The 13,706-nt window shown below is 47.3% G+C and overlaps 1 protein-coding gene across 2 annotated transcripts in view; it reads right to left on the bottom strand.

The window, feature by feature from the left end:
- LOC139411553 (actin remodeling regulator NHS-like) overlaps window positions 1-13,706 on the bottom strand; it is a 100,581-nt gene that overhangs the window by 40,081 nt on the left and 46,794 nt on the right. The window contains exons 4-5 of one of the 2 annotated variants that reach the window (XM_071158085.1): window positions 11,112-11,180; window positions 1,421-1,598 (exon numbers count right to left, since the gene is read on the bottom strand). In XM_071158085.1, coding sequence (XP_071014186.1) covers window positions 1,421-1,598; window positions 11,112-11,180 — 247 coding nt within the window. Of the gene's footprint in view, window positions 1-1,420; window positions 1,599-10,182; window positions 10,598-11,111; window positions 11,181-13,706 lie in introns of those variants that run through there. The other variant, XM_071158175.1, reaches the window with a different exon arrangement.

Consider the following 13,706-nt stretch of genomic DNA (forward strand, 5'->3'; position numbering starts at 1 on the left):
TGTCCCCACGCACTCTCATTTGTTGACTTCTGTAACCGAAAAAGCCTTGGTTTCATGCATGTTAACATCAGAAGCCTCCTCCCTTTGTTTTACTCACTGCTTTAGCACACTCCACCAACCCTGATGTCCTTGCCGTGTCTGAATCCTGGCTTAGGAAGTCCACTAAATTCTGAGATTTCCATACCCAACTACAACATTTTATGTCAAGATATAACTGCCAAAGGGGAAAGAGTTGCAATCTACTCCAGAGATCACCTGCAGAGTTCTGTCATACTTTCCAGGTCTATGCCCAAACAGTTCGAGCTTCTAATTTTAAAAATTAATCTCTCCAGAAATAAGTCCCTCACTGTTGCTGCCTGTTATTTGAATTGATTGCCCCCCATCTATCTTCAGAGTTTGTTCTGTTAGGTGACCTAAACTGGGATATGCTTAACACCCCAGCAGTCCTACAATCTAAGCTAGATGCCCTCAATCTCACACAAATTATCAAGGAACCCAACAGGTACAACCCCAAATCTGTAAACATGGGCACACTCTTAGATATTATCCTGCCCAACTTGCCCTCCAAATACACCTCTGCTGTTTTCAATCAGGATCTCAGTGATCACTGCCTCATTGCCTGCATCCGCTATGGGTCCGCAGTCAAACGACCACCCCTCATCACTATCAAATGCTCCCTAAAACACTTCTGCAAGCAGGCCTTTCTAATCGACCTGGCCTGGGTATCCTCATCCCGTCAGTCGAGGATGCCTGGTCGTTCTTAAAAAGTAATTTCCTCACCATCTTAAATAAACATGCCCCATTCAAAAAATGTAGAACTAAGAACAGATATAGACCTTGGTTCACTCCAGACCCGACTGCCCTTGACCAGCACAAAAACATCCTGTGGCATTCTGCATTAGCATCGAATAGCCCTCGCGACATGCAACTTTTCAGGGAAGCCAGGAACCAATACACTCAGTCAGTCAGGAAAGCAAAGGCTAGCTTTTTCAAACAAATTTGCATCCTGTAGCTCTAACTCCAAAAAGTTTTGGGACAGTAAAGTCCATGGAGAATAAGAGCACCTCCTCCCAGCTGTCCACTGCACTGAGGCTAGGAAACACCATCACCACTGATAAGAATTTCAATAAGCATTTCTCTACGGCCATGCCTTCCTCCTGGCTACCCAAACCCCGGCCAACAGCTCAGCTCAGCACCCCACCCAACAAAGGTGGAATAAATAAATAAATAAAATCTTTCACCCGAGTATAAGGGACAGGTGGGGACGGACAGTTAGAATAATGAGGGCTGCTGTGGTACAGCGACAGAGGAGACCTCTGAAAACACACTGGTCAAGTGGGCCATGGTCAAAAGTAGTGTATAAGCAATAGAGTGCCATGTTGGATGCATTCAAAGGGTTAAGAAGCTGCATGGTATTTACCAGTGACGTTAATTGGGATGACGCAGGATGTGATGACTTGTGAGTCGCTCTTCATCCTCTCCTGAGGTGTGGGCAGTGGGAGAACTCTGGACCAGTTAGTCTGCTTGTCCAGCGTGGAGGGAACGTTAGGAACAGGGTGCCGAGGTCGTTGGCCGAGACTGTCAGAGGGAGGAGCAGCCTGGAACAGTAAGTGGTGGTAAAGGTTAGGGGTTGGGTTATGGTTAAGGTCAGGTTAATGGAGCTGGGTTACAGCAGAGTTACATGCAGATGGTTAGGGTTATTGTCATTGATCCATAAGTGATTTAATTTTAAAAAACATCACAATTAGAAGTATCCTACAACATGCACAAAGACAACATTTAAACTATCTATAAAAAAAAATGTAAACTTCATGCAGGGCCAAAACCTGAGACAGAACTATCACACAAACACATTTATTGATCACAACACATTGGAAGACAGTTCTTCCACAATCAGAACACTACAGATCAAGAATCAATAGGATAGAAGATAGAGAGACATGTACTGTATGTAACTGATATGCAGTACCAGCCAAAAGTTTGGACACACCTACTCATTCAAGGGTTTTTATTTTTACTATTTTCTACATTGTAAAATAATAGTTTAGACATCAAAACTATGAAATTACACATATGGAATCATGTAGTAACCAAAAATGTGTTAAATCAAAATATATTTTAGATACTTCAAAGTAGCCACCCTTTGCCTTGATGACAGCTTTGCTTACTCTTGGCATTCTCTCAACTAGCTTCATGAGGTAGTCACCTGGAATGCATTTCAATAAACAGGTGTGCTTTTAAGTGTATATTTGTGGAATTTCTCTCCTTCTTAATGCATTCAGTTGTGTTGTGACAAGGTAGGGGTGGTATGGCAAGGTAGGGGTGGTATACAGAGATAGACCTATTTGGTAAAAGACCAAGTCCATATTATGGTAAGAACAGCTCAAATAAGCAAAGAGAAACGATAGTCCATTGTTACTTTAAGACATGAAGGTCAGTCAATCTGGAAAATGTAAAAGAACTTTGAACATTTCTTCAAGTGCAGTCACAAAAACCATCAAGCTCAAGGATGAAACTCGCTCTCATAACAACTGCCACAGGAAATGAAGACCGAGAGTTACCTCTCCTGCAGAGGATAACTTCATTAGAGTTACCCGCCTCAGAAATTTGATCAGATGGTTTGTATGAGTTGGACCGCAGAGTGAAGGAAAAGCAGCCAACAAGTGCTTAGCATATGTGGGAACTACTTCAAGATTGTTGGAAAAGCATTCCAGGTGAAGCTGGTTGAGAGAATGCCAAGCCTATGCAAAACTGTCATCAAGGCAAAGGGCAAACTTTGTAGATTCTTCAATCTAAAATATATTTTGATTTGTTTAACCATTTTTTGGTTACTATGTGTTATTTCAGTTGTTGTATTCTATAATGTAGAAACAGTAAAAATAAAGAAAAACACTTAAATAAATAGGTGTCCAAACTTTTGATTGGTACTGTATATACAGTGCACTCGGAAAGTATTCAGACCTAGACTTTTTCCACATTTTGTTGCGTTACAGCATTATTCTAAAATTAATTTTTAAAAAAAATCTCAACAATCCACACACAATACCCCATAATGAGAAAGAAAAAAAGTTTAACATCTGCTAAATATGTGTATGCGACAAATACAATTTTATTTTGATTTGAAGTACAAGTACAGTACCATGGTCAAAGAGAGAGAGAGGAGACATGAATGAGTAGTGCTGAGGGTAGGTGGGTCACCAGAGGAATCCCAGACATACATGTTTATATGTGATCATGTAATAGTGGAACAGAGTTAAGAACGTCTTGTAAGGTCACGCCACAGCTAGCTTGAAATGTTGCGGATGGAGACATCCAAATTGGTACCACTACTCCCTACTCCGTCCCGCTCTGCTCCACTCCCCGTAACGTGCTGCGCCACTCCCTACTCCGTTCTCCCCATTCCATACCACTCTCCTCCCCTCTCCATACTATACCACTCTCCTCTCCTCCCCATACTATATCACTCTCCTCTCCTCCCCATTCCATACCACTCTCCTCCCCTCTCCATACTATACCACTCTCCTCCCCTCTCCATACTATACCACTCTCCTCCCCTCTCCATACTATACCACTCTCCTCCCCTCTCCATACTATACCACTCTCCATACCACTCTCCTCCCCTCTCCATACTATACCACTCTCCTCCCCTCTCCATACTATACCACTCTCCTCCCCTCTCCATACTATACCACTCTCCTCCCCTCTCCATTCTATACCACTCTCCTGCCCTCTCCATACTATACCACTCTAATCACCTCTCCATACTATACCACTCTAATCCCCTCTCCATACCACTCTCCTCCCCTCCCCTCCCCGTAACGTGCTGCGCCACTCCCTACTCCGTTCTCCCCATTCCATACCACTCTCCTCCCCTCTCCATACCACTCTCCTCCCCTCTCCATACTATACCACTCTCCTCCCCTCTCCATACCACTCTCCTCCCCTCTCCATACTATACCAATCTCCTCCCCTCTCCATACTATACCACTCTCCTCCCCTCTCCATACTATACCACTCTCCATACCACTCTCCTCCCCTCTCCATACTATACCACTCTCCATACTATACCACTCTCCTCCCCTCTCCATTCTATACCACTCTCCTGCCCTCTCCATACTATACCACTCTAATCCCCTCTCCATACCACTCTCCTCCCCTCCCCGTAACGTGCTGCGCCACTCCCTACTCCGTTCTCCCCATTCCATACAACTCTCCTCCCCTCTCCATACTATACCACTCTCCTCTCCTCCCCATTCCATACCACTCTCCTCCCATCTCCATACCACTCTCCTCCCCTCTCCATACTATACCACTCTCCTCCCCTCTCCATACTATACCACTCTCCTCCCCTCTCCATACTATACCACTCTCCTCCCCTCTCCATACTATACCACTCTCCTCCCCTCTCCATACTATACCACTCTCCTCCCCTCTCCATACTATACCACTCTCCTCCCCTCTCCATACTATACCACTCTCCTCCCCTCTCCATACTATACCACTCTCCTCCCTTCTCCATACTATACCACTCTCCTCCCCTCTCCATACCACTCTCCTCCCCTCCCCGTAACGTGCTGCACCACTCCCTACTCCGTTCTCCCCATTCCATACCACTCTCCTCCCCTCTCCATACTATACCACTCTCCTCCCCTCTCCATACTATACCACTCTCCTCCCTTCTCCATACTATACCACTCTCCTCCCCTCTCCATACTATACCACTTTCCTCCCCTCTCCATACCACTCTCCTCCCCTCTCCATACTATACCACTCTCCTCCCCTCTCCATACTATACAACTCTCCTGCACCCTCTCCATACTATACCACTCTCCTCCCCTCTCCATACTATACCACTCTCCTCCCCTCTCCATACTATACCACTCTCCTCCCCTCTCCATACTATACCACTCTCCATACTATACCACTCTCCATACCACTCTCCATACTATACCACTCTCCATACCACTCTCCATACTATACCACTCTCCCCCCCTATCCATACTATACCACTCTCCTCCCCTCTCCATACCACTCTCCATACCACTCTCCTCCCCTCTCCATACCACTCTCCATACCACTCTCCTCCCCTCTCCATACTATACCACTCTCCTCCCCTCTCCATACCACTCTCCATACCACTCTCCTCCCCTCTCCATACTATACCACTCTCCTCTACTCCCCATTCCATACCACTCTCCTCTCCTCCCCATACCACTCTCCTCCCCTCTCCATACTATACCACTCTCCTCCCCTCTCCATACTATACCACTCTCCTCCCCTCTCCATACTATACCACTCTCCTCCCCTCTCCATACTATACCACTCTCCTCCCCTCTCCATACCACTCTCCATACCACTCTCCTCCCCTCTCCATACTATACCACTCTCCTCCCCTCTCCATACCACTCTCCTCCCCTCTCCATACCACTCTCCTCCCCTCTCCATACCACTCTCCTCTCCTCCCCATTCTATACCACTCTCCTCTCCTCCCCATTCTATACCACTCTCCTCTCCTCCCCATTCTATACCACTCTCCTCCCCTCTCCATACTATACCACTCTCCTCCCCTCTCCATACCACTCTCCATACCACTCTCCTCCCCTCTCCATACCACTCTCCTCCCCTCTCCATACCACTCTCCTCTCCTCCCCATTCTATACCACTCTCCTCTCCTCCCCATTCTATACCACTCTCCTCCCCTCTCCATACTATACCACTCTCCTCCCCTCTCCATACCACTCTCCTCTCCTCCCCATTCTATACCACTCTCCTCCCCTCTCCATACTATACCACTCTCCTCCCCTCTCCATACTATACCACTCTCCTCTCCATTCTATACCACTCTCCTCTCCATTCTATACCTCTCCTCCCCTCTCCATACTATACCACTCTCCTCCCCTCTCCATACCCCTCTCCTCTCCTCCCCATTCTATACCACTCTCCTCCCCTCTCCATACTATACCACTCTCCTCCCCTCTCCATACTATACCACTCTCCTCCCCTCTCCATACTATACCACTCTCCTCCCCTCTCCATACTATAACCACTCTCCTCCCCTCTCCATACCACTCTCCATACCACTCTCCTCCCCTCTCCATACTATACCACTCTCCTCCCCTCTCCATACCACTCTCCATACCACTCTCCTCCCCTCTCCATACTATACCACTCTCCTCCCCTCTCCATACCACTCTCCATACCACTCTCCTCCCCTCTCCATACTATACCACTCTCCTCCCCTCTCCATACCACTCTCCTCTCCTCCCCATTCCATAACACTCTCCTCCCCTCTCCATACTATACCACCCTCCTCCCCTCTCCATACTATACCACTCTCCTCCCCTCTCCATACTATACCACTCTCCTCCCCTCTCCATACTATACCACTCTCCTCCCCTCTCCATACTATACCACTCTCCTCCCCTCTCCATACTATACCACTCTCCTCCCCTCTCCATACTATACCACTCTCCATACCACTCTCCATACTATACCACTATCCATACCACTCTCCATACTATACCACTCTCCTCCCCTCTCCATACTATACCACTCTCCTCCCCTCTCCATACCACTCTCCTCCCCTCTCCATACTATACCACTCTCCTCCCCTCTCCATACCACTCTCCATACCACTCTCCTCCCCTCTCCATACTATACCACTCTCCTCCCCTCTCCATACCACTCTCCTCTCCTCCCCATTCCATAACACTCTCCTCCCCTCTCCATACTATACCACTCTCCTCCCCTCTCCATACTATACCACTCTCCTCCCCTCTCCATACCACTCTCCTCCCCTCTCCATACCACTCTCCTCTCCTCCCCATTCTATACCACTCTCCTCCCCTCTCCATACTATACCACTCTCCTCCCCTCTCCATACTATACCACTCTCCTCTCCATACTATACCACTCTCCTCTCCATACTATACCACTCTCCTCCCCTCTCCATACTATACCACTCTCCTCCCCTCTCCATACTATACCACTCTCCTCCCCTCTCCATACTATACCACTCTCCTCCCCTCTCCATACTATACCACTCTCCTCCACTCTCCATACTATACCACTATCCATACCACTCTCCATACTATACCACTCTCCTCCCCTCTCCATACTATACCACTCTCCTCCCCTCTCCATACCACTCTCCATACCACTCTCCTCCCCTCTCCATACTATACCACTCTCCATACCACTCTCCTCCCCTCTCCATACTATACCACTCTCCTCCCCTCTCCATACTATACCACTCTCCTCCCCTCTCCATACTATACCACTCTCCTCTCCATTCTATACCACTCTCCTCTCCATTCTATACCACTCTCCTCTCCATTCTATACCTCTCCTCCCCTCTCCATACTATACCACTCTCCTCCCCTCTCCATACCCCTCTCCTCTCCTCCCCATTCTATACCACTCTCCTCTCCTCCCCATTCTATACCACTCTCCTCTCCTCCCCATTCTATACCACTCTCCTCCCCTCTCCATACTATACCACTCTCCTCCCCTCTCCATACTATACCACTCTCCTCCCCTCTCCATACTATACCACTCTCCTCTCCTCTCCATACTATACCACTCTCCTCCCCTCTCCATACTATACCACTCTCCTCCCCTCTCCATACTATACCACTCTCCTCCCCTCTCCATACTATACCACTCTCCTCCCCTCTCCATACTATACCACTCTCCTCCCCTCTCCATACTATACCACTCTCCATACCACTCTCCATACTATACCACTATCCATACCACTCTCCATACTATACCACTATCCATACCACTCTCCATACTATACCACTCTCCTCCCCTCTCCATACTATACCACTCTCCTCCCCTCTCCATACTATACCACTCTCCTCCCCTCTCCATACTATACCACTCTCCTCCCCTCTCCATACTATACCACTCTCCATACCACTCTCCATACTATACCACTCTCCATACCACTCTCCATACTATACCACTATCCATACCACTCTCCATACTATACCACTCTCCTCCCCTCTCCATACTATACCACTCTCCTCCCCTCTCCATACCACTCTCCATACCACTCTCCTCCCCTCTCCATACTATACCACTCTCCTCCCCTCTCCATACCACTCTCCATACCACTCTCCTCCCCTCTCCATACTATACCACTCTCCTCCCCTCTCCATACCACTCTCCTCTCCTCCCCATTCCATAACACTCTCCTCCCCTCTCCATACTATACCACTCTCCTCCCCTCTCCATACTATACCACTCTCCTCCCCTCTCCATACCACTCTCCTCCCCTCTCCATACCACTCTCCTCTCCTCCCCATACCACTCTCCTCTCCTCCCCATTCTATACCACTCTCCTCCCCTCTCCATACTATACCACTCTCCTCCCCTCTCCATACCACTCTCCACCCCTCTCCATACTATACCACTCTCCTCCCCTCTCCATACTATACCACTCTCCTCCCCTCTCCATACCACTCTCCTCTCCTCCCCAGTCCATACTATACCACTCTCCTCCGCAGTCCATACTATACCACTCTCCTCCCCTCTCCATACTATACCACTCTCCTCCCCTCTCCATACCACTCTCCTCTCCTCCCCATTCTATACCACTCTCCTCCCCTCTCCATACTATACCACTCTCCTCCCATCTCCATACCACTCTCCTCTCCTCCCCATTCTATACCACTCTCCTCCCCTCCCCATTCTATACCACTCTCCTCCCCTCTCCATACTATACCACTCTCCTCCCCTCTCCATACTATACCACTCTCCTCTCCATTCTATACCTCTCCTCCCCTCTCCATACTATACCACTCTCCTCCCCTCTCCATACCCCTCTCCTCTCCATTCTATACCACTCTCCTCCCCTCTCCATACTATACCACTCTCCTCCCCTCTCCATACTATACCACTCTCCTCCCCTCTCCATACTATACCACTCTCCTCCCCTCTCCATACTATACCACTCTCCTCCCCTCTCCATACTATACCACTCTCCTCTCCTCCCCATTCTATACCACTCTCCTCCCCTCCCCATACTATACCACTCTCCTCCCCTCTCCATACCATACCACTCTCCTCCCCTCTCCATACCATACCACTCTCCTCCCCATACCACTCTCCTGCCCTCTCCATACTATACCACTCTCCTCCTCTCTCCATACTATACCACTCGTTTCCCCCTCTTTCTGGCTGCCCTCACCTTCCCTTCTAAGTTCCAGTTTGTTAATTTGTCATGTACACAGTGCAATGAAATGCTGACTGGCAGATTAATCTCTTGACAATGCAACAACAATAGAGCACATATTTAGCTGAGTGAAAAACTGTAATGCAAATAAAAGCCCAATGAATTAATTTCACAGATTTAATAATGGGCAGCTTTTTTTAAATGACAAATAGTTGCATAGTCTATGAAAATAACAGCCAAGCATATTTACCTGTAGAACGGGTTATAAGACCTCTATGACGCAATTCATTTAGTCAGTTCTACCACCTCAACACTGCCCATTTTAAACGGGGTTAAATATCAAGTTGTTGAAAAGTTCAGCTTCCTTCCATAGGAAGCTTTGTAGTTCAGCTTCCGTCCATAGGGGGCACCGTGCTGATGTCAGAAGAGAGGCACTTCAGTCAGAAAAGCTTTCTGGGACGTGAGAGGTCCACGACGTCTCCTCCAATCACATCTGGTACCATGTCACTCCAGGGGCATTTTGCAGTGTGCCTGCTACTGCCTAGCACAGTTTATTGGATTGTTTATTTTAGTCATACAAATGTGTCAGTAAAACATTTGTTTTAAATACTGCATAGTGTGGTTATGGAAACTCAAAACAGACTTTACATTTTTGTAAATGAATAAAAAATGTTTACCATCAAAAGGTTTGGAGCTGGACCAAAAACACTGGGTCAGACTACTCTCTGGGTCAGACTACTCTCTGGGTCAGACTACTCTCTGGGTCAGACTACTCTCTGGGTCAGACTACTCTCTGGGTCAGACTACTCTCTGGGTCAGACTACTCTCTGGCTTTCTGCTTCCCCAAACTTCAATATGGTAACTAAACTAAACGTCAGAAATGTTTTCTTTGCTTCTCTCCGTGGAGCTTGGCAATGCTGAAAACAAACCCTTTTCTTCTGGCATCCAAGCTGAAAGAAACACTATTTCTGAATGAATTAATCTGGTTAAAGAGCTCTTACCTTCAGGTCCTAACAGAGAGGTCCACATGGGTTCAACTGGTTCCCATCCTCCTCTACCCTCTCATTCTTACCCTCCACTACCCCCATGCCCAAGTTAGGGCAGCTCTCTCCTCTGGGTGTCAGTTCCCAGCAGATTTAAGAGGCCACAAAATGCCACAAAAGGAACCGTCTCCTTGGAAACATTCCCCAAATAGGAAAACAAATCAAAGAGAACATTTACAGTGGATTTGTTTTTACAACAATAAGGGCAGAGAGAGAGCGAGTGAGACACAGCGAGACAGAGCGAGATAGCGGGAGACAGCGAGAGAGCGGGAGACAGTGAGACAGCGTGAGACAGCGCGAGAGAGAGCGCGAGACAGCGAGAGACAGTGAGGCAGCGCGAGACAGTGAGACAGCACAAGACAGCGAGAGACAGGCAGACAAGAAAAAGTTTTGTTTTCTTTGGTACTCTCTGGTAGGGCGGGGGGTTCTGGGTAACCGCAGTACTGAGGCATGATGGGTAATCACAGAGAGAACGCAGTCATTATGGAACCCAGTCATTATGTAACCCCAGGCTGCTGGGACTAACAGGTTGGAACCCTCGTATGCGACACACACATTCCAAACATACTGCAGCTCAGATGTCAAATGACTATTATTCTACAACCTGTATCTGACTTTACAGGAACTAGGAAAACAACAGTCTGCTCTGTGAACATTTAAATTGGTCCAACTGTGTAAAAGAGAAGGATTACTCAGCAGAGATTGATTTTTTACAGACGGCAGTTTATGATTCTGACCAGGTTAGAGGAAACAAACAGTATAGAAAAGGAATGTTGAAAGAACGTTTGAGAAGCATTCTAGAGTTAGAACATCACAACAGGCACAGAGAAGAGAGGAAGAGACAGGAGAGAGAAGGAGGAGAGATGAGAGGAGACATGGACCAATACCTTTCTGCTCCAGGGAGAGAAGTGGCAACATTCGGTGAGGGAGGAGGAGCGGGGGGCAGGGCTGTCAAACTACAACATGAGGATGACAAAGTGAATGAATGATGAAGAAATATAAATGGATTCAGACTCAGACATTTGAAGGGTTATTGAACCACAATACACTGGGGACAAAGGAAATCTCAGGACGGAGAGGAGCGGATATGTAGACAGAGGGTGAGACAGTCACCAGGTGTTTATGTCCTGAAAGAGAGCTAAATAAATCAGTTACATTACAGAACCGCCCAGGTACCCAGAACCTCTGATCAACTGCAGGATGAAGGATTGTGACATTTCCCAGACCCATGAATGACTGAGGAGCAGCTGAACAGGATGCAGAGTTCAAACCCATGGAACAAATGAGTAACCCTTATTTTCCTGTTACCTTGGTCTGTTCTAGCTGCTGATCGTCGAATGGTTTCCCCTGCCGCTGGAGAGGAGAAACATGCATGGAGAAATATGCATGGCACAGACATACATTCATATGTTGTCATTCACATGCATCCACTCAACAGAACTGAACAAAGAAACGCTGCATTTCAGGATGAAATAGTATACATTGTGACTTCACACATGCAGACCACTGCATCTGGAAAGGAAAAATGAAACTGATTCACAACCTTTTTTTTGTGTTTTGTTAAACATATATTTTCTTGATGAAAGTGGAACGCACAATTACAGTGCAGTCGGAAAATTTCTCCACCCTTGACTGTTTCGACGTTTTGTTACAGCCTTATTCTAAATGGATACATATACCCGTAGTATATTCACTGTCTAGGCACACTAGGTAAGACCTGGGTGGATCACCCCCTGTATTTTGGTTAGGGCACCAGGTGGTGCTAAATTAGGTAAGTAGTAGGTAGGCAGGTAAGGTAGGAGAGGGTAGGTTAGATAAGTAGTGGGTAGGCAGGTAAGGTAGGAGAGGGTAGGTTAGGTAAGTAGTGGGTAGGCAGGTCAGGTAGGAGAGGGTAAGTTAGATAAGTAGTGGATAGGCAGGTAAGGTAGGAGAGGGTAGGTTAGATAAGTAGTGGGTAGGCAGGTAAGGTAGGAGAGGGTAGGTTAGGTAAGTAGTGGGTAGGCAAGTAAGGTAGGAGAGGGTAGGTTAGGTAAATAGTGGGTAGGCAGGTCAGGTAGGAGAGGGTAGGTAATTAGTGGGTAGGCAGGTCAGGTAGGAGAGGGTAGGTAAGTAGTGGGTAGGCAGGTCAGGTAGGAGAGGGTAGGTTAGGTAAGTAGTGGGTAGGCAGGTCAGGTAGGAGAGGGTAGGTAAGTAGTGGGTAGGCAGGTAAGGTAGGAGAGGGTAGGTAAGTAGTGGGTAGGCAGGTAAGGTAGGAGAGGGTAGGTTAGATAAGTAGTGGTTAGGCAGGTAAGGTAGGAGAGGGTAGGTTAGGTAAGTAGTGGGTAGGCAGGTCAGGTAGGAGAGGGTAGGTTAGAAAAGTAGTGGTTAGGCAGGTAAGGTAGGAGAGGGTAGGTTAGGTAAGTAGTGGGTAGGCAGGTAAGGTAGGAGAGGGGGCTTTGATATTTACTTTCTTTGCTTTGTTCCGTCCAGCCCCCTTTCCCCATATTACCGTGTGACGGAATAAATTCCTAGTAAACGGTAAATTCTCTGCCTTTTGTCATCCTTACTCGCACCTACAGTCCCATACCGCTTTCACTCCACGGGGAGTTGAGTTGTAGCAGGGTGTTGCGTTCCCTCTTCCTAGAGGCGTGCGTAACACCCAGCCAAAGCCGGACTTGAACCTGATCGAACATCTTTGGAGAGACCTGAAAATAGCTGTGCAACGATGCTCTCCATCCAACCTGACGGAGTTTGAGAGGATCTACAGGTGTGCAAAGCCTGTAGAGTCATACCCAAAAAGACTTGAGGCTGTAATCGCTGCCAAAGGTGCTTCAACATAGTACTGAATAAAGGGTCTGAATACTTAAGTAAACGCGATATAAAAAATATAATTTAAAGCGACAAAAAATATAAAACTGGAAAGTGCCCTCAAGACTGACAGGTTCTTACCACAGACACGTCGATGGAGAACCAAAGAAAGTAGAGAACTTCAAGTGATGTATGTACATATTACCTTGACTGACCTGTACCCCTGCACATTGACTCGGTACCGACACCCCCTGTATATAGCGTCGTTATTACTATTTTATTGTGTTACTACATAAAACGTATATATATATATATATATATATATATATTTAAAAAAAAGTTAATATTTTCTTAACTCTTATTTTTCCTAGAACTGCATCTCAGCGGCCTCCCAAATGGCTCAGAGGTCTAAGGCACTGCATCTCAGCGGCCTCCCAAGTAGCTCAGAGGTCTAAGGCACTGCATCTCAGCGGCCTCCCAAGTGGCTCAGAGGTCTAAGGCACTGCATCTCAGCGGCCTCCCAAGTGGCTCAGAGGTCTAAGGCACTGCATCTCAGTGCAATAGAATGTTACTACAGACCCGGGTTCATTCCCAGGCTGTTCCCAGGGAGTCCCATAATTGGCCCAGGAGGAAGGAATGACTCCACCTTTGCCTCTCCTGAGCCCGTTGGGGAGTTGCAGCAATGAGACGTGATC

The sequence above is a fragment of the Oncorhynchus clarkii genome, chromosome 1 (genome assembly GCF_045791955.1).
Source record: "Oncorhynchus clarkii lewisi isolate Uvic-CL-2024 chromosome 1, UVic_Ocla_1.0, whole genome shotgun sequence".
Taxonomy (NCBI): Eukaryota; Metazoa; Chordata; class Actinopteri; order Salmoniformes; family Salmonidae; genus Oncorhynchus; species Oncorhynchus clarkii.